Source organism: Meleagris gallopavo, chromosome 4, assembly GCF_905368555.1.
Source record: "Meleagris gallopavo chromosome 4, MGAL_WU_HG_1.1, whole genome shotgun sequence".
NCBI lineage: Eukaryota > Metazoa > Chordata > Aves > Galliformes > Phasianidae > Meleagris > Meleagris gallopavo.
The window spans coordinates 14,062,740-14,082,501 of NC_139407.1; the positions used below are offsets into that span (position 1 = coordinate 14,062,740).

A 19,762-nucleotide genomic window follows, 5' to 3' on the forward strand; every position below is an offset into this window, starting at 1 on the left:
GGAAAGCCCTTTGAAAACCCCATACAAATAGGAAACTAAACAGCAGCTGTGGATCAGCAGAGAGACTAGTGCTAACATGAAGCAAAAAGGAAGTGATCAGAAAAACAACAACCTAGACTGAAGGATTGACTAAAGAGCAGTAAGTGTTCAGTATTTGGGACAGCAATTCCTATGGCACTCTGAAGAAATGAACTATCCGATCTCTATTCTTTAAGGCAGGCAAACAAGCTTCACAGAGCTACATCATCTGTGAAAACTAGTAAACAGTCATGCAACTTGATCAAAATGCTGTTCAGTGCATGTCAATTTTAGCCTCAGTTCCACTGAGATGATAGATTTCAAGTTTTCCATTGTTAATAGAAACATTCCCTGGATGAAACATTGGTGGTAGGTGGATGGGTGGCCTAGACTATCTTAGATTCCTAGACTATCTTAATGATTCCATGACTACATGCAAGCCTTCAACTGATATTCTGCTGGATGATGCAGGAATCACTTACAGGATTTATCAGCATTAACCATTCCCTTTGCAACTCAATATTACAGTGGCCTTCCTACTGCACAGAGTTAAAAAAAGAAGAAAATCTTTATACGGAAAGGTATTATCCTTTCTCCCATTAAGTTTCCAGGGTAAAAATGCATTGGATAGCCTATAAATGGTCCCTGACAATTTAAGGAAGTAGAGCCACTCTTTTTTATTTGTCTCACTTCTTATTTAAAGCTCCAGTGATTAGATAGCCACATATTATAGGTAGAAAAAAAGTTATGGTACTACATATTTGACAGTACTATAACAGCATTTTTGATTAAAAAAAAGAAAAATCTTTCTGAAGTGCTCCCATTGGTAACACTGCCCACGCTTTTGAGAATCTTCAAATTATTACCTCCATCTTTAAATAAGTGATGGACTTCCAAACCTGTTCAGCTGTACTGCAACCTACAGACAGAAATTAATGATCTAACCTGCTATTCTGCCCACTAAACAACTGGCTTCCAGTTGGAAACAATAGTTCTTTGCCTGCTTATCATACACAGATTTCGTGTTGTTACTTAGCAATTCCTTGAGGAAGAAATACAGGAACTTGGAATAGAGAGTGTGATGAACAAAGAGCCAAGGGCAAGATTATTGCAGCTGAATAGTCCAAGTCTCTCTCTGTAAACAGAGAAGAGCAGAGCAGTAGCCAGATTGATACATTCCAGGCTCCAAGGGAAGGTGTGCTTCTGTTAGTTCTGAGCAAGAAAAAAAAATGGAAAATTCCACCACGTGTCAGCTATTACTCTTAGAAAGAGAACTGTCTGAGAAGCGTACCCAAATTTCACGTTAACAGCAAATCTCCATACAGGGAAGTTGCTCAGATGTAAGGTAGTAGGGTCACAGTCTAATTCCTGTGCACAAGTGCTTCTGTCTATAAACTGCAGAGGATGCAACACTTGAAGATATCACAGTCACAGAAATGAAACACTTTCCATTAACTGTAAGCACTTGAAGAAATACCTTCTTTCTGTGTACCCTGCATAGGAGTATGCACATATTTAGCAGTAGACACATTCTGTCTACTGCTATACATTAGCAATGGCCTAGCACTGAAAAACTGATGGTGGGTAACAGATTACAAGGATAAAGAAATCCACACAAGACACCCAAATAAATCAGATTTACTTGCTTTACTTAATACGCTAAGCATGCTAAACTGCAGGATTGACAACACACCTGAGTAATCAGGACTCGAGCCAGTGTCAAAAGTTGTTGATATGGGTAAAAACAAAGACAAGTGTCACATGAACAGCAACAGTTCAGGTTTTGAACTTGTCTCTGACCTTGATTACCTAATTTTTAATTTCATTCCTCCCACTTGCCCAATCTTAAGACAAAGGCAGTAACCATGTGTTCTAGATAAGGGAGGCACATAGCTTGTGCATGCTGTTATTTCTAAAACAGCTGGATGATATAAAGCTTCTACAATTAAGTTTTGTTACTTTCAACACATCTCCTATAAAAACTTGAGTTGTCTTGAGCAGCTCTAGCAAAAAACAAAGAGTCAGTTGTGTCAGCTAGCTAATACCAATAACTGCTGTGCTCCAACATAGACCCCTTCCACGTGCCTTTACACACATGGGTTTCTGCCTTGGTCCACTGGTAGCCAGGCAAATACCCTTGATTGTGCATTAAAAAAAAAAAAAAACAAAACAAACAACAACAACAACAACAAAAAACCAACACTTTAACAGAAGGAATAACTTCATTGGAACATGAAGCACTGTACCTGGCAAGAAATGTTGCAGTAGAAACGTGTTCTGAAATGAACAAAAACAAGGAAGCAAACTGGAAGTGTGTAGCTTCAGTCAAGTAGACAAGCATTTCTTGGATCTCTGCCCACGCCCTGATCCTTTCAGTAAAATAAAGATGTAAAAGGCAGGCATCTTACCAAAATGCCTCCTAAATCTGCAGTAAAAACATTTAAAGATCAGGAAAATAATTTCCCACTCTTGTATAAACTCAGCTAGGACAGCTGTGGATGAAATCTCACCCTACTGAACAGCAAAACAGGTAATGCGCCAGCTTCTGTAAAGTGAAACCAGGACACCATGTTACAAATTAACATGTAGCTTTCTTAGTCAGTAATAAATAATCATCAGTCTTTGGAACCAAGGCCTGTGAAATCTTGTCCTATGTGTTTCTGCAGCACAGTTTCCTGCTTTTCAACTCAGAGCAGTCACACTGTTTCAATTTGAATTGGAGCTGTCAATCTTAATACTGGTAACAAACTTGGGATTGCAGCCTGGTCATTTATTCCTTGCTCTGTCACTTCTGAAGCACCCATGTGACTAGTGAACTGTAAGCACGCACCGCTGGTCACTATGACACATTGACAGGTTCCACCGTCACAAATCCCTGTTCCCCAGACAAGCTGTCATCCTACAGTTGTATCCAAGACAGCCCCACTGGCTCATAGCACTAACCGTGTCCCATACATCTGTGCTATAACATTATCCCATCTCCCTCAGTAAGGCAACTTCTCTGAACCAGCTCACCAGCTCTGTAGGAGAACTCAAACCTGCTCTCTGCATACAAACCTTCAACAAAGTCAGAAGTCGTGTATACATGGTGCTTTGTATTGCTGTCTCCCTCCAGACTGTTCAAATTCCCAACAGCTAACTCGATCACCTCTACCAGCTCGTCTCGCTTATCCTTCCTCACAGGTTTCTCTTCCGGGTGGCGTGTCAGCCCTGTCTCCAACTGGTACACCTTCTGTAGGGTAAAGCTCTCAAAGGGTACAGCTGCATACTCTGTGGACAGCTTAACACCACTGTGCACCTCTGCTTTGTCTATTTGGGCACGGAGGAAAGCCAGCAGATTAACCTGGGCCTTCTCTGGGTTACTGTGGTCAAGACGAATGTCCAAAGGGTTTGGGTTTTGGTCCTGCATGCTCTTAAGCTGCTCACTCTTGCCCTGGAGCTCAGCCTTCAACTGGGCAATTTGTTTCTTCAAGCTGATGATGTAGTTGCGGTGCTGCTCTTCTCGCTCCTGCAGAATAGCTTCATATCCCTCCTTTGCAGTCGGACTGTGAACCCTGGGCAAGGCAAGCTGCTCAGTATCACCCTTGGGTGTGCAAGCCAACATATAAATGATGGACACAGAGCAAAAGGCCACCACCAGCAGGCCTGCAAGTCGAGGGACAAATACAAGAAATCCACGTCGGAGCATCATCTCTCAAAAAGTAGAGTCTAACCCAACAAACGCACCAGTTCTTACATTCATTCAGTGCCACAGAGTCCCCTGGATTTGGAGTACTTTTACTCAGAAGCATGTATGTACAGCAACTGGCTTGACAGTTCTCTTAAAGTGTGTGCTCTGCCCACATATTAGGCTCTCTCTCGTGTTACCCAGCAGGATCAAAAGATAAACAGCAAAGCAGACAGGACACCTCCTGATCCTCATGGCAACACCTGCACTGCTACAATGTGGCTGGTGGCTGATGGAGGCTGAGGACCTGTAAGACAAATAACAAGGACAGTTATTAAGACACACTAAAATTTGGTCATTCAGTCCAGATGCTTAAGAGCATTCTAATAACTTACTGTCATTTCCCAGTCACTCTGGTAGATCTCAGAGTCATGAAGCGTTTGTGCTAAGACTAAAAAGGTCCTAAGACCATTACACAGGCAATTCTGTGTGCACAGGCTTAATTTTCATCAACAAGACTATGACAATTGCCAACCAGAAAGTAGTCCAGGTCTCCAAGCCTGTCATGCTTTAAAATTGCTAGGAAGTCCTTATCTGTTACTATTACTTTCCAGTCAGATGTTAAGGTGCTCAGGTTATCTGAGCAATGCTGGCCCTTCAAGTTCTCAAATCCTGGAGCACTCAAATTTTGAAGGCAGTTGGTCCCATAAGTTAAGACATATATTTCAGCTTCCAGGGACATGTTTTCCAAAACATCAGGTTGAAAATGTGTTCCTGTTCAAATACATGAAGCCTCATTTGGAGTGAATTTGAGAACCAAGAAACTAGAAGGCCAACTGCTAAAACCAAGACTTAGTTTGACATAACCTACCAGATGATCCCATGAAACAGAGAGAACTAGGGACAGGGTTTTCCAGGAGCTTTCAGATTAAGTCTTACCCAAAATTCAGAGGTTTTGTTACCACCTAGAAGACTGTCACTACTGCACACTACCCTCGCCTTCTAAGGTACTCTTCCATTACTCATAACATGGAATAAGCCTTGCAACAATGCCTGGCGCTGCTGTGTTAACCACACATGCACTCTATGCCCAGGAGTGAAGACCACTGAGAAGGTTTAAGGGAAAACCAGCACATGCATTTTTAAATAAGGGAAACTAAAACTCAAAATTATCTGTTGCTAAGACTACCTTCAGTACAGTTAAAACAGGAAAGAAAAATTAGATGACTGAACATCAATACTGACCTAGCTGTAAACTACATTAAAACAGTCAGGCTGACAACACTACCACTGCGATTTTAAAAATTCCTCAGTCATAGCATAATTCCACACCTATTAAAAGAATTTCACCATTTGTTTGGCTGACAGACTTAGGCCAAGGCTGAATAACATCCTGAATCACACTGCATTGTTAGACCTGAACATAAATTAACCTCCAGTCTCCCTTTGGATGCATACATGACATTATGACACAAGTTTTTGAAACAAATTTCTAGTCTTGTTAGTCATACATCCTTCCTGGCAGACCCTTAAGTAAAATCAACTTACTTAAGAGAAAATATGCTTTTCAGAGTTATTTCTAATCTTGAGCCAAAAAGTCTTTTGTAAGACTCGATCAACTTCTACATCCATTTCCCCTGCCCAACACCAGTGTCTTGCTGGACTATTACTCTCTGTGTAGGAATTATCCAGGGGATATTCTTTATCTCTTAACTATTTTCAATATTTTAACAGCCCGCAGAGCTGCTAGAAAAAAAACAAAGAAGGAATTGAGGGGGCTAGAGTGAGCTGCAAAAATACTACCGTGTTTTTCCTCGAAGTAACGCTGAATAGCTATTTAGTATTCACAAGATTCTCCAGAAAACATCAGTGTTTTCAAAGGAAGAATCACTGATGAAGAAAATAATCAAGCAGGAGGAAGAAGGATAGGATGGTTTTGGCATCCTTACCTTTTTGCAGTGATCTTCTCTTTGGCACATCTTGGTCTGCCGCAGCTATTTCTCAGCTTGCCACAGTCATCACTTGTTTATCTCCCTTCTTACGTCTTCCCAGAAAACACACGCTCTATAAAAAGCACTGTCAGCCTCACAACACCTCTTCATCGCTTTCACATTTGCCAGCTGCCTACATCTTCAGTCTCTCTCCTGCGTGGTGAAAGGGTGTAGTGGAGACGCTTCCTATGGATGCACTATAAAAGTTGGCTTCCTGCAATGCAAAAAGAGCTTGTCAAAGCTGGGCATTTCTAACTGTACAACAGATCTGGCTAGAGGACTGCAAGAAGGTAGTGAGACAGAGTCAGGAAGTGGTAAGATGTAGTACATAAAACACTGCTGTGCTTGTATGCCTCACTTCACACAATTAGTCCATTGACAGAATTGGCAGAATCCGAACATCACTGAAAGGATTAGTTGTGCTAACATGGTATAAACTGAAATTACATCTCAATGCCTTAGATAAACACATGATTTCTATAAGCAAAATCAGATTCAGGTTTTGAGTAAAGAGCTCTTCAAACTTTGACCTTAAAATACACATGCATATATAGCTATGTTTGCTCAAAAATACTGGGTCTCTCTTCAGGATACTTCTTTCCCTTTATAGCTTTCTAGTTTGCAATCTCACTTACCAAAGAAGCCTCTTGAAACACATTTCAGGACAATAAATTAACTTAGTTGCTCCATCCTTTGAAACAGTGTTCTCATAAACAGAAATTGAAGCCATGAGGATTTCTCCATCAGAATCAGAGGCATCCTAACAACAAGCACTCATTATTTGCCCTCTACTCTGAGAGCTGTCTTATTAAGTTGGACTGGTGCCTTTGGTGACACCATCTTGTAGGCAGCATTTGACACTTAAACATAGAGATACTACTGTACCACTGTCTCTAAGACATGCTTGTGGAAACAGTTCTCATCTGTACCACTGCCAAAAAAAGCAAATTAAGTCAATACCAGAAATGGTTGTGGCCACAATATCTCAGCTGCATAGACAGTACCAGGAAGACAGGGATAGGAACTCCTAACAACCAACCTGTTGATTTCACCAGACCTAGAGTTTCACACTAACTGAGAGCCTGAGATGAAGCAGAGAGAAAATGAAGTGCCAGATTTTTCCAGGAACTGACAATAATGCCTCTGTATTTTACAGCAGTCAGCTGCATCAAGTAGTATTAAGCTTTAAAGGAACTTTAACGAATGCATAGCAGTTAGTCTGATAGCCAAGGAAAAGAACATAAGTTCAAAAAAAGCCTCTGTTTGTAAAAACATCTTCAACCTCAGCTCAACCTGCTAGCTCAGCCAGAGATCAGCCCAGCTCACAAAGGTGCTTTTCAGATGTTTTCAGCGAGTCTGGGCCCAAAAATTATTTAAACAAAGCAGCAACTTCTGTTACTGCGGTGGAAACTGCTCTGTACAACAGAGGGTGCTGTACTCAGCCATACGAAGTGGCAAAACTTAGCAAAGTTGGCTTGAAATTTTGGATGGCATGCACTCAGTTACTCACTGCTGTTACTCACCACTATCTTCATTTTTAATGGATGGCAGAGGTACAATAAATTTATCTCTGCTCTGAAAAGAAGCGTATCTCAAGCCAGAAGTTTTGGCTCTCAAAAATCCAAGTGTGAATTAATGCAGAAGGGAAGCTCAAAACAATATAAGCAATCTATCTTTATATGCATTTCTCTCCTCTGAGCTCTACACTCTCCTTATTCATTACACAGAGGACTGAAATGGACAGCAGAACGGAGTCAGCAGTGCCTCAGCACATATGGCATGGGCAAATGCTAAGAGACTCCTTATCTTCGTGTACTTTCTGCCACAGCTCCCTGTCACAAGTGTAACAGGCTATTCCCATTTTAGATTTTAAATGTTTAAAAATTTTTTTTTAGAGAATATGATGAATGGCAGAAGCTGCAATTAGTTTTCACATAGGCATTTGAGACACTTTCACTGAACAGCAGCGTGCGTTATTAGAATCATACTATCCATCAAAATGAGCTGCAGGGAGAAGGAAACAGATGTTTCACACAGACTAAGTACCTTACCAAAAAAATAATCAAAAGTACTGCAGCCACTTAGCATTTGCCTTGAGCTTTTGAATTACAAGGACTGTGCATAACACTGACCAAATTATTTTAAATGTTAGGATAAAGAAAAAGCCCTTACCCTCCTAACCTTCTTATTAGAGAGAAACCCAGACCACTCATCACCATGGAACATGTCTTAGGGATCAAAATCCAGTGTCACAAGTGTTTACGATGCAAGTAAAGGGAATGCAAAAATAAATTCTCTCCTTAATGCTCAATTATGATTTCTCAATACTTTTTAACACAGGGCATCCCATCTTTATCAGCTACCCAGTGCTAAATTATACAAAAAGCTGGATAAAGAAAAGATCCTGTCTGATAAACTGACTAGATGTACCTTCATAATCTTTCTGCATTGTTTGCTGTTGAAAAGACACTCATGCATAAAAAAAAAAAAATTGTGTCCAGAATCAAAACGCTAAATTAAAATGATACATTTTGATTATTATCAATTTTTTATATAAATCACATCTAGCTAGTTGAATGTGAGCCAGCAGTGTATCCAGGTAGCCAAGAAGACCAAAGTCATCCTGCTTTGTAACAGAAATGGTATCATCAGTAAAACCATAGAGGTAACTGTCCCCCTGTACTCAGCACCGGTAAAGCCATACCTAAAACATTACATTCAGTTTTGGGTCCCTCACTACACGAAGGACATCAAGGTCCTGGACCATGTCCAGAGAAGGGTGATGGAGCTGGTGAGGTGATCTGGAGCATAGGCCTTACGATGAGCAGCTGAGGGAGCTGGGATTGCTCTGACTGGAAAAGAGGCTCAAGGGAGACCGCAGTGTTCTCTACAATTTCCTGACAGAAGCTTCTATTGAGGTGGCATCAGCTTCTTCTCCCATGTAACTAGTAATAGAACTAGAGGGAATGGCCTCAAGTTGGACCAAGGGAGATTCAGGTTGGATATTAGAAAAAAATTGTTCTCAGAAAGTGTCGTGAGGCATTGGAACACTCTACCCAGGGAGGTTGTGGAGTCACTGTTCCCTGGAGATATTAAAAAATGCGTAGTGGTACCGAGTGACATTGTTTAGTGTATACGGTGGTGAAGGGTTGATGGTTGGACTAGAAGATCACAGAACAACAGAAATGTAGGGGTTGGAAGGGATCTCTAGAGAACATCGAGACCAACCCCCCTGCCAAAGCAGGTTCCCTACTCCAGGTCGCACAGGTAGGCGTCCAGGCGAGACTTGAATATCTCCAGAGAAGGAGACTCCACAACCTCCCTGGGCAGCCTGTTCCAGTGCTCCGTCACCCTCACCGTGAAGAAGTTCTTACGCACATTCATGCCAAACTTCCTATGCTGCAGCTTATGTCCGTTTCCCCTCATCCTGTCTCCACGTACCACTGAAAAGAGACTGGCCTCACCGCTATGGCCGCCACACCTCAGCTGGATCAGGTAATATAATACAGTAAGATATATATATATATCAGGTAATATAATATCCAGGTATAAACCTGGATCAGGTCCCCTCTCAGTCGTCTTTTCTCAAGGCTAAACAGACCCAGTTCACTTAGCCTTTCTTCAAAGGGGAAATGCTCCAGGCCCTTCACCATCTTTGTGGCCCTCTGCTGGACTCTTTCTGAGAGATCCCTGTCTTTTTTGTACTGGGGAGCCCAGAACTGGACACAGTACTCCAGATGAGGCCTTACCAGGGCAGAGTAGAGGGGGAGGATCACCTCCCTCAACCTGCTGGACACGCTCTTCTTAATGCGCCCCAGAATGCCATTGGCCTTTTTGGCCATGAGGGCACGCTGCTGGCTCATGGCCAACCTGTCGTCCACCAGGATGCCCAGGTCCCTCTCTGCAGAGCTCCTCTCCAGCAGCTCAAGATCTAGGTGGTCTTTTCCATCCTTGATGACACTATGAAATAATATATATTATATATATTTTTTTTCTATAATTAATAGTAACAACCTGATTATCTTGCAAAGCAGTCCCAATAACTATTACATGCAGTCTAGAACCAAGAAACGCTCAAAAACATGAACATTAATACAATTATCAATTCTCTGTTTGTCAGCACTCCAGACCCCCACACTGCTAGTTTCATTGCTTCTCTCTTATCATGGTAAGTAAGTAACCTTCCATAACTGCAGGAAACGAACAAATAGAATAAGGACAGTCTGCAGCCAGTTAATTGCTAGGAGTTACTGTCCTACATTTACTACAATGTCTAATTCAGCAGCTGTTCTGTATAGAGGATTTCCAGAAATAAACTAAACACAGTTTAAACACCACACTAAGCTGTAACAACTTCTGAGGTAGCTCAGAGTCAGCATAATAAGACGCATATGAAAAAATATATATTTCCTCATTAGAACAAGCAACAGAGGAGGTTTTCTTATCCACACAAGCCTGGGCATAAAAAAAAGCTGTTCCTTCACTCTGCAGTGTTGACATACATGCACTCAATAATGTACACAGGCAAAAGAAAACTGAATGCCACCACAAAGATGAAGAGTAGTTCCTTTTAACACAGATGACCACAGACTTACAAAAGTAGCTCAGGTCAACAACAGAAGGGCCTGTAAAAATGAAGGGACCTATACCTATGTATATACACCGTGTATGTACATAAACCTATATATAAACCTGCAGACATTCGTGGTGAAGACCTATTTCTTCCATAAGCCAAGTCATTTTATTACTTAAAGTATTTGTATAATCTACATACTAACGTCACTTTACAAAAGGAGCCCAAGGGATTCTGCCAGATGTACATCACACAGTACCACCAGAGCCAGACATCTGATGAAATCTGGAGTTCTGTACATGTGCATCATCTGTGACGGAGGTTAAAAAAAAAAAAAAAAAAAAAAAAAAAAAAAACAGTGAAGGATTTTGCATGCTTCTAACTAAGCACAGGAGTATTTTACCCAGCGATAAAAATGCAGGAGCTTGTGTGACTAAGATGGGTCCAGAAAAAGGCAGACTCAAACAAGACTGAGCTAGGTTTGTTTTGTCAGCACTACATAAACACTCTGACTATCAGATGTAATCAGACCAGCCTCTCAGCTGGAGCTGTCAAGTGCAATAGAAGTCCACTGCACTGAGAAGAACTGTTAAGTAATAAAGTACAGTAACAATGACTTAGATCTCCACCTCATTTAAGTCCTTATAAGACAGCAGGACTATTTTAGGAGGCCTGAACAATCTTCTCTGACCTGGATATTCCCTCCTGCCCTTTCTGCCAGAAATTCCCTCCACAGAAGATGGCTAGCACCTATCTAAATGGTGGATTTGAACTTCATTCGTACCAGCAGAGTTGGCAGTGGAAGAGTTTTCCTCCCTTCTGAGTCCAGCACACAGGGACTGAAGAGAGCCATCTTCTCAGAAGCCTACTGCTATATTTCCATAGTCATACAGAGATCTGAATTTTGTGCTTGCCATACTTCTAGTGAGATTTCCTGGGTAGTCTGACATCAAGGCAGTGCTTCAAATAAAATAAAAAGTGAAGGATGCAAAGGAAAAAAAAAAAAAAGTGTCTTGAGATGTTACCTGAGCTGAGCAGACTTACCAAAACAGGAGTTAATACCACTGCTTACATTACCAAGTATGTCACAAAATTACTGCAAGCTGGTCTGGTATTGAGACAGTACCCAGGATCTACATACACCTCTAACATTTGCATCCTCAGCAGATGTCAAAATTCGTGTACCTATGGCCCAAGCTCTGCTTGCCTGCATTTCTCTATCAGCCTGCTCAGTTCTGACCAACAGGAAGCGACTAGTCCTGAGTCAGCCTCCATTTCCTTCCTCCTCCAGGTTAGCAATTAGTGTAAAAATCAACACATGCCACAGCTCATCACCGCTGCTCTGATACATGGTTTAGGTCAAAGACCTATTGTTTTCTTGCTTATCAAATTAAGAGTCTGATAGTAATTCTTAGAAAAGATGTCACTTGCTAAGTTACCTCTTTTTTTTTTTTTTTTTTTTGTTTTTAAATCTTTTCTCTTAAGGAAAGTTTTGTGGTATATTTTTTCAATTTTTTATTTGAGACACACGGTACTTGAATATTACCTACTCCACCCTCATCCTTAAGCTAGCCAATTCTTTATTATGGGAACTTCCCAAGATGAATTACAGCAATGTTTCTGCAGAACAGACCAAGGCAGATGGGGAAAAAAAAGAAAAGAAAAAAAAAAAAAAACTTTCTGCCTTTAATATTGTATTATCTATCTGAGCAAGAAATTTTTACATTAACTTATTTTGCAGTAAAATATTCCAATAGGTTAGATGGTCTACTTAGCTTCAATTTAACAGATAGCTGCTCCAACTTCCACTTCACATCAGGCTTTGTGTGTTTCTTTGAAAATGCAAGAATGTACACAGGCCCACAATGCCCATCAGTTTTGGTCAAATGTCTGTAAGACTAAGTCTTTGATTTTCTGAAAAATTTCATCACATTTCTCTCTCCTCTAAGCAATCCAAGTGCTAACGGATACATGCTCACCTAATTCAGTTCTAAGTTCTCAGCTCTGAATCTCAAATCATAGCAAAAATGTTATCTAAACTTTCAAGTTCTTTATAGATCACTGCAATTCAAACAAATAGACTGATCTACTTATTAACAGCCACAATGATGATTTAGGTTTTTACCAGTCATCAAGAGACTGCAGTTCCCTCATTGAATTCTTCTGCTGTCTGGCACTGAAACTGTATTTTATTACAGAGAATGTAATTGCCATTATTCCAGACCTCTCAATAGCTCTTGAAAATGAGCCCTCCAGCTAGAGAAGTGTTAAGTTTTAACAGTTCATTCAAGAGGCATTCTGGTTCCTTAACCTAGAGCTGATTGATGACAAAAGTAAAGCCAGTTTCCCCTGCCAGTACAAGCCAGTTTTTTTTTCTTCTTTTGTTACACGGGATAAGTGCACCCCACAGTCAGGTCAGCATTTCCTGAGTGGTTCCACAGAGCATAGCTCTTAAACAACAGCTTCACACTCCAATTAGAAGCAAAGCACATTTCATGCAAACTTATGAAATAACACATGCAGTACGAACTTACAGGATAACGCTTTTTTTCTCACTTTATCACAGAGTTAACTGCCTCAGTTTAATTTAACAATTCATGCCTCAAACTTGACGCAAATTCAACTTTTTTTTTTTCCTTTTACAGGATAATATCTTTGAAGTGAACAGTTTCCTGAAATAAGACACATTTACAAAGCTTTTCAGAAAACTAGAAAGAAAACACAACTCTCATAACCTACCAGAATATTTTATGAAAGATTTCCTTAGAAGATGAAGCTTCTTGCTATTGAGTCTTTGTTTCTGTTCATATGGAAACCTGCCTGCAAATGATACCTTTAAAAAAAAAAAAAAAGATTGGCTTGAGCATGTGCTGGCATAGCTATGTGAGCTAATGAAATAAAAGGAGGAATTGCTGCTATGTCGTTACAGATTTCTCTCTTCTCCTCCTTTTAAAACAGTTTTCTGTAGAATCTAAAATCATGCCAATTTCAAGAAGGCTGTTTAAGTCAGAGAAAGATATCCCCACCTCCAAGCCAGTATCCTCTTGTCTGCCAGTTTTCAAACCCATGAAAAATGACATGTGGCTGTGTTCTGTAGTCTCTTAAGAGTACGTTCTGTTCCATTCACTCCTGCTAAGGGTTTTCTGTAATTGCATAACACGTTCTGGATCACAGGTCTACAGGCTTCAAGTCCTTATTCTAGTAACTGATTATTCCTATTAATTGAATTGTTAAAAACACTAACACTCAGCTGAGGGGTAGATATGAATAAAGTTCCTAAAGCCTCACACATTAGAAATAGTATTACTTCCACACAAATGAAAGACCTGAAGGACTTGAAACTCAGATCTGTATTTTTTATTGTTACATCTCCATCAACTTTTAAGCACTTTTCTATTAGCACAGACTTGGTTCAACAAGGGTTATTAAGAAGAGCTGTTGTAAAGTGAAACAGCAATAATATTGTCTCACTACAACCATTTCAATGGTCCCTAAATTAATAATGGCTCTCCTATTGAGAGCAAAACTGCAGTCAATTTAATAGGCAGTTTTCCAATACTGGAGCTTAAGAATAAATTGGAATCTAACAATTTCTTGGCTGAAGGAGTAAGAAAACCAGGTTAATAGCAGCCAGCAACTGTTGGGGGATGTCAGCTAGAAAACACCAGTTGAAAGACCCTATAGAAAACAATGAAATTTGAGTAAATGGTGTCAGCATGTGTACATGGGTCATTTTTCCAGGCTGCCCTCACAGCCCAGAAAGCCAACAGTACACAGAGCTGTACCAAAAGAAGTGTGGCCAGCAGATTAAGGGAGGTGATCCTGCCCTTCTACTCTGTGCTAGTGAGACCTCACCTGGAGTTCTGCATCCACATGCGGCATCCTCAGTACAGGAGAGACATGGGCATGTTGGAATGTGTCTAGAGAAGAGCTACAAAAATGATCCAAGGGATGGAACACCCCTCTTATGAGGACAGGCTGAGAGCTGGGGCTCTTCAGCCTGGAGAAGAGAAAGCTCCAGGGTGACCTGATAGTGGCCTTTAGTATTTACAGGGGAGCTACAGAAAAGACGGGGACAGACTCTTTAGCAGGGTCTGTTGTGACAGAACAAGGGGAAAAGGTTTCAAGCTCAAAGAGAGTAGGGTTAGATCAGATACAAGGGAAAAACCTTTTACGGTGAAGGTGGTGAGGCACTGCAACAGGTTGCTTAGTGATGTGGCTGATGCCCCGTCCCTGGAGACTTTCAAGGTGAGGCTGGATGAGGTCCTAAACAACCTGATCTAAGTGAGGTGTCCCCACTCACTGCAAGGGAGTTGGACTAGATGGCCTTCAGAGGTCCCTTCCAACTCTAAGGATTCTATGGTTCTAAAATACTCATACTTGATTTAAACACAACTCACACAATTCTTAAACGCACAATAGAACCATGCACAGGAGACTGTAGTCATTCAGCTCTCCTTGAAAACCAGTTCAGCTTGAATTTGCATTGAAAGCAAGACAATCAATTCATCATTAAAATTGAAGGTGTTGAAGGAATTCCCTGTGTTTTCGAAAAAAAATCTAAGTTAGTGCAGCCACTTGGCAGAGCAGATTAGCCATCGGTGTAACTGTCTGTATTGCCTCTCTCAGATGATACCAAGTGCTTTGAAAGGCAGAAAAAATTTCCCTGCTACAGAAGAGTTATTTTTACCCTTTTGTCATTTTGATAATCCATTCCCCAAGGATAATGTTGTATTACACTATTAGAGAAGTGTCGTATTCCTTAATTTCTCCTATGGATTTTTAACTGTTTTAATTCATGTTCAAATCCTCATTACCACCCACTGCTTCAAAGTTAGTAGCCTTTTGTCTCCTCCCTTTTAAGAGCAACTGCACATTTCTACTGACTGTTTAAAACCTTTGTGATAAAGCTTTCAGAAGACAACCTCTTCTAACAGCTTCTACTCTTTGTCAGTACTTCCTCAACTGGTTTCTACTAAGTTGAAGTCAAAAGAATACAGAAAAGCATACTCCCTCAAAAGTAAATTCGAAGTTCAAAGGTGATTATTACCTTACAAATAACCCTAGTGGGGCAAGAATACAATCACAAGGAGAACTCTCCCTTCCTTACTATAAACAAACACATGCATGGTGAAAGAACTACTCCCATTAGATAATTAGCACCTACATTGCCTGCTGGGTTGTCTCCCTTGACTCCATCTACAGACAAGGAATCATCTTCCTGCAGACAGATGCCCATGGACAGCACTCGAACTCTTACTGCTTTTGGGCTCTGAAGTAATAGCAGGCAAGTTCTGCCCAGTGCCTGGATCTAGAAGTACAAGAGCTGTCTTTATGAAACAGCCAATAAATGTAGTACAAGAGGTGTTCAGAAAACCACCCACTCACACTGAAACATGAATAAAAGCAGGAAAAAAAAAAAAAAAAGAGGAGGAAGAATGTAGATGTTCTCAAACCCTCCCTTGGCTTAATACACCTGTTTCTGCTTCATCCCATATCTTCTACCTCAAAACGTATGATTGACTCTAAATGAAAGAAATGCAAGAAGAAGCAGGCACCAGTCTAAGTTAACATGCTCCTTGCTAGCTGAAGACTCCAGGTCTAAAAATAGCAATCCTCTGAGAAGTTGTTAGAGCATCAAAATGTGGCATATGGACATAAAATAATCTGTGGATAAAAGAAAAAAAAAAAATGGTGAGAACCTATCATTAGCAGATGGTTAAATAAAGCCATCTTATCTCAACTTGGTGTAGCAAATATTACCATCATCATCAGTGACAACAGAACTAACTGCTCCACGTGGGGTTTCCCTGTGTTCCCTTCGACAAGCCTGGCTCCCAGGTAAGCTAGCAAAGTTGTCCTTCGCAATCTCTGAGTATTCTACCCATTTTACATCTTTTCACAGTACATCTCTCCAGAACAATGATGTTTCTCATTGTTTTGCACTTTGTAGAGTGCAAGTCAGGTCCAGTTGGTCTCCAGTGAACTTACTGCAACATCTGTGCACGAAATACCAGATGGATAAAGGCCCATAGCTTCGCTTTCACAACAGATGTACAGGTTCATTCAAAGACCCTAGCAAAACAGTCCCGGCCTGTACTGAAACTACATTCTAATGACAGCAATAAATCCTGAAACCTCAGCTACAGTACTTTGACTTCAGCCCAGAAAAAAAAATAAGGATGAAAAAAAACAACCGTGTCTTCAAATTAGGATTTCTCTAGAATTTCAGAGACACAGCCTTCACAGCTAGCAGCCTGAAGTGAAATAACATGCACATACTGCAGCTAAACAAAGGTTCCTCAGCTGTTGGAGGATCCGAAATTTCACATGAATCTGGCAGACGGGCCAGACAGAAGGAATCTGACGAGCAGACACGAGGCAAACACCTAGGTCAGGAACTCATCAGCATCATTCTTCACTTTCTTCTTTTAAGTTTATTCCCTCAGGAATAATACTTTGATGCATGCACCTTTTCTATGTGGAGGCTCTATCCAGCACTTTCCTTGATTTCCAGATGCTCCATGAAATTCACTCCCTTTCTGTACAGACCTATCCTTACGTAGGAAACTGAAGTTTTAAGGAGTACATCTCCAGTTGAAAAAAGAAAATCTCAGCTGCGGTTACAAGATGGGCCCTTCTATACTCGTTAACAGAAGGAAGAGAGGATTTATAGACAACAGCAAAAGGCAAAAAGCTGCTTCATCTCTAAACACAATCCTTCTAGGTATGGATCCTTTATATCCAGCCAAAAAGAGGCAAAAATAAAGGTAACTTACTGTAACAGGTAAAAAGACTTGGTTTTAAGCAACCTTTCTTTCCAGAAATTCAAAACACAAGTCGTTCCTGAGAACACACACCACCCATGCAATGCAGCATTTCTTTGAAGCACACTTCATTATCTGCAAAGATGCAAACTAAGTTCTACCACTCATGCTCATTAGTAGTGGCAAAACACAGCTCTGTCTCATCCCAAACTGGATGTACTTCCGAACTATGCAACAGAACACAAGCTATACTCATTACAGAGGCTGGTTCTAAGGCTTCATCCAAGTCAGTCAGCAAGTCTCACAAAAAAATAATAATAATTAAAAAAAAAAATTATATATATATATATATACACACACACACACACACACACACACACACACACACCTGTGGAAGATTGCTTGCCTTGTTCAGCTAAGAACTTCCTACACCAAAACTGCCTAACTGTGAAGACTCCAGCTTCCCCATTTTCTGGGACTATAAACACCAGATCAGTGTCAGCTGGGGAACACTACATCACTGGGAAAACTGAAAATTCTTTCTCAAGGAGAGCAGCCTATGACAGGCCAGACTCTTTTTCCACCAGCACAGCAAAGATGCAATTAGATGATATTCTCTTAAAACCAAAACACTGCAGAGTCAGGCTACCTGAAACAAAGGAGAAGGCACAGAGTGAAAGCAGAACTAGCATTTACAGTTCATTATAAAGAGATATGAAAGCATATTATTTAAAGAAAAAAAAAAAAAAATAAGACAAGCACCCAAGGAAGTATTACTGTAACTGTCACTGGAAATTTTTTCCCTTGGAAAAAAGTGTGGCTCCCCAGGGAGTAGGCCAAGGTACTGATACAAACGTTTCACTTCTAGTACACTAACAGATAGTACTTGCTCTAGCGCAACAGCAACCCATCATGGCACAGTGCCCTTGCGATTGAGAAAACATGCTGGGCAAAGCACTTCCCTTGACAAAGAAGGTTAAGCAGCATTAAGAATACACGCACTATAGCCTATGAACATACATCAGATAAAATGAGGAAGCTACACTGATTATTTCAGTAACTCCAGATAAACTGAGTGAGAAAGAATTTAGACAGAGGCAGCTGTGTCGGTGCAAAGCAAAGTTTTTCACACCTCTTATTTTATGCCTCATAGGTGCATTTTGAAATCTCAGCAGATACAACACTATTTTCAGAGCCTTACACCTGGATGTATTTAGTTATCCTTTGCTACTTTTATCCTGTAAATATCCCCTTTCTCTATAAGCTTTACATTTATTCTGGAATGCTAGCAATCTCTTCAAGCATCAGGACAACGAGGGATTTGTCTTATTCTCCAATTCTCTTGAAAGAAAAGGAGCATCTGCATATGATCTAAATGGGAACATTAAATTTCTATCAAGTTCAATAATGACTTAATGTGGAGATATTTTTGTATCATTTTAAAAGAAAAGGATATCATTAAGATTCTGTCCAAGACTTAGAAACGTATTAAGTGCTAAATATCCACCTGTTTTTCTGGCACTGATGCCACAGGCAGAAACCACTATAGAGACCAACCTATGCACAAACTTAACTGAAACTTACAATAACTATTTTTTCCTCCATATTTCATCTATTCAATCTCAATGTCAAATCCCCATCTTGCTCAGTGCATACACTGTAGCAAAAACTTTGAAAGCAGTTTCTAAGAGCTCGAACTTGCTTTGTCTTTACAGTACCTGCGCATATTAAGTAAGGAATAGAAAAATTTGGAAATTAATTACCAAACATGCCATTTAAGCTCAGCAATCAAATTACAAACACTGCATCTACAAGAAATGAAATGTACTGCTTGCCAACACTTAGACGCAAAGTAAATAAGCAGCAGTCTAGATTTCCTCATGTACCAGGCTCTGATTTTTGGGTGCTGAGCACTCAAACTACATGCATGCAAACAAGTTGCATGCTTATGAACACAAAGAGTGTTCAAACCACAAGCCTTCATTTTAGAAGCTGTAAGGGACTGGCTTAAACCACAGTTTGTGCAGACCACAGCATCTGAGCTGGAGGCCCATTTTCTTATCTCCTTTCTCTTTGCTGAAGGAAAGGTAACACATGTTTAGGAGGAAGGAGTGAAGAGCACACAAGGATATGAGAGGGCATTTGCAGAAACCACTTAGAATCATGTTACCCCAATATTTTCTAAAAAAAACCCTGCAACAAGAAAAAAGCAGCTGTAAGTTACTACCTACAAAGAGCCACAAAATCATAGTATGGCTTGAAGAAGCTTTGCAGAAGTGAAGGAGCTGCAGCAGCTGGTTTGGATTCTGAAGTATGTTTGAAGAAAAAGCCACGTGTTCAGATCAACGATTTTGCAGAGAGCATCAAGAGAGCCGTAGTGTAGAAACAACTCCCAGACAAGAACCACACCCCCACTCACAAAGGATCAAGGAGTGGACATAAGCCTTAATTCAAATGACCTTGTTTTCCTTGTGCAACCTTGGCAAGAAAGGGACCCCCAGCTTCCCATGCTACTGGATTAAGAAGCACTTTCTGCTGGATGTATTTCTCTCAGCAAGGCCCAGTGGGCCTGTGTCCAGCTACAGGCATTCTGAGCACTTGTGATTGTTAAGCAATTGAATGATTCAGCCAAGCTACGCCAGAGAGGGAACACGTTTTATTTGTTCACAGAAACTTGCTAAGTCACGGGAGAAAAAAAAGTCACAAGAGAACAGGATTCAGAAAAGATGCATCTCTACAAACTTCT

General features: G+C 40.5%; 1 protein-coding gene across 13 annotated transcripts in view; it reads right to left on the bottom strand.

Annotated features, from left to right (window-relative positions):
* CSGALNACT1 (chondroitin sulfate N-acetylgalactosaminyltransferase 1) overlaps positions 1–19,762 on the bottom strand; it is a 46,732-nt gene that overhangs the window by 10,656 nt on the left and 16,314 nt on the right. For 7 of the 13 annotated variants that reach the window (XM_085221858.1, XM_085221850.1, XM_085221852.1 and 4 more), the window contains 2 exons: positions 5,635–5,890; positions 3,076–3,992 (listed from right to left, as the gene is read on the bottom strand). In XM_085221858.1, coding sequence (XP_085077984.1) covers positions 3,076–3,709 — 634 coding nt within the window. In that variant the 5' untranslated portion in view covers positions 3,710–3,992; positions 5,635–5,890. Of the gene's footprint in view, positions 1–3,075; positions 3,993–5,634; positions 5,891–9,425; positions 9,451–12,988; positions 13,083–15,416; positions 15,529–19,762 lie in introns of those variants that run through there. The other 6 variants (XM_085221853.1, XM_085221848.1, XM_085221856.1 and 3 more) reach the window with 3 other exon arrangements.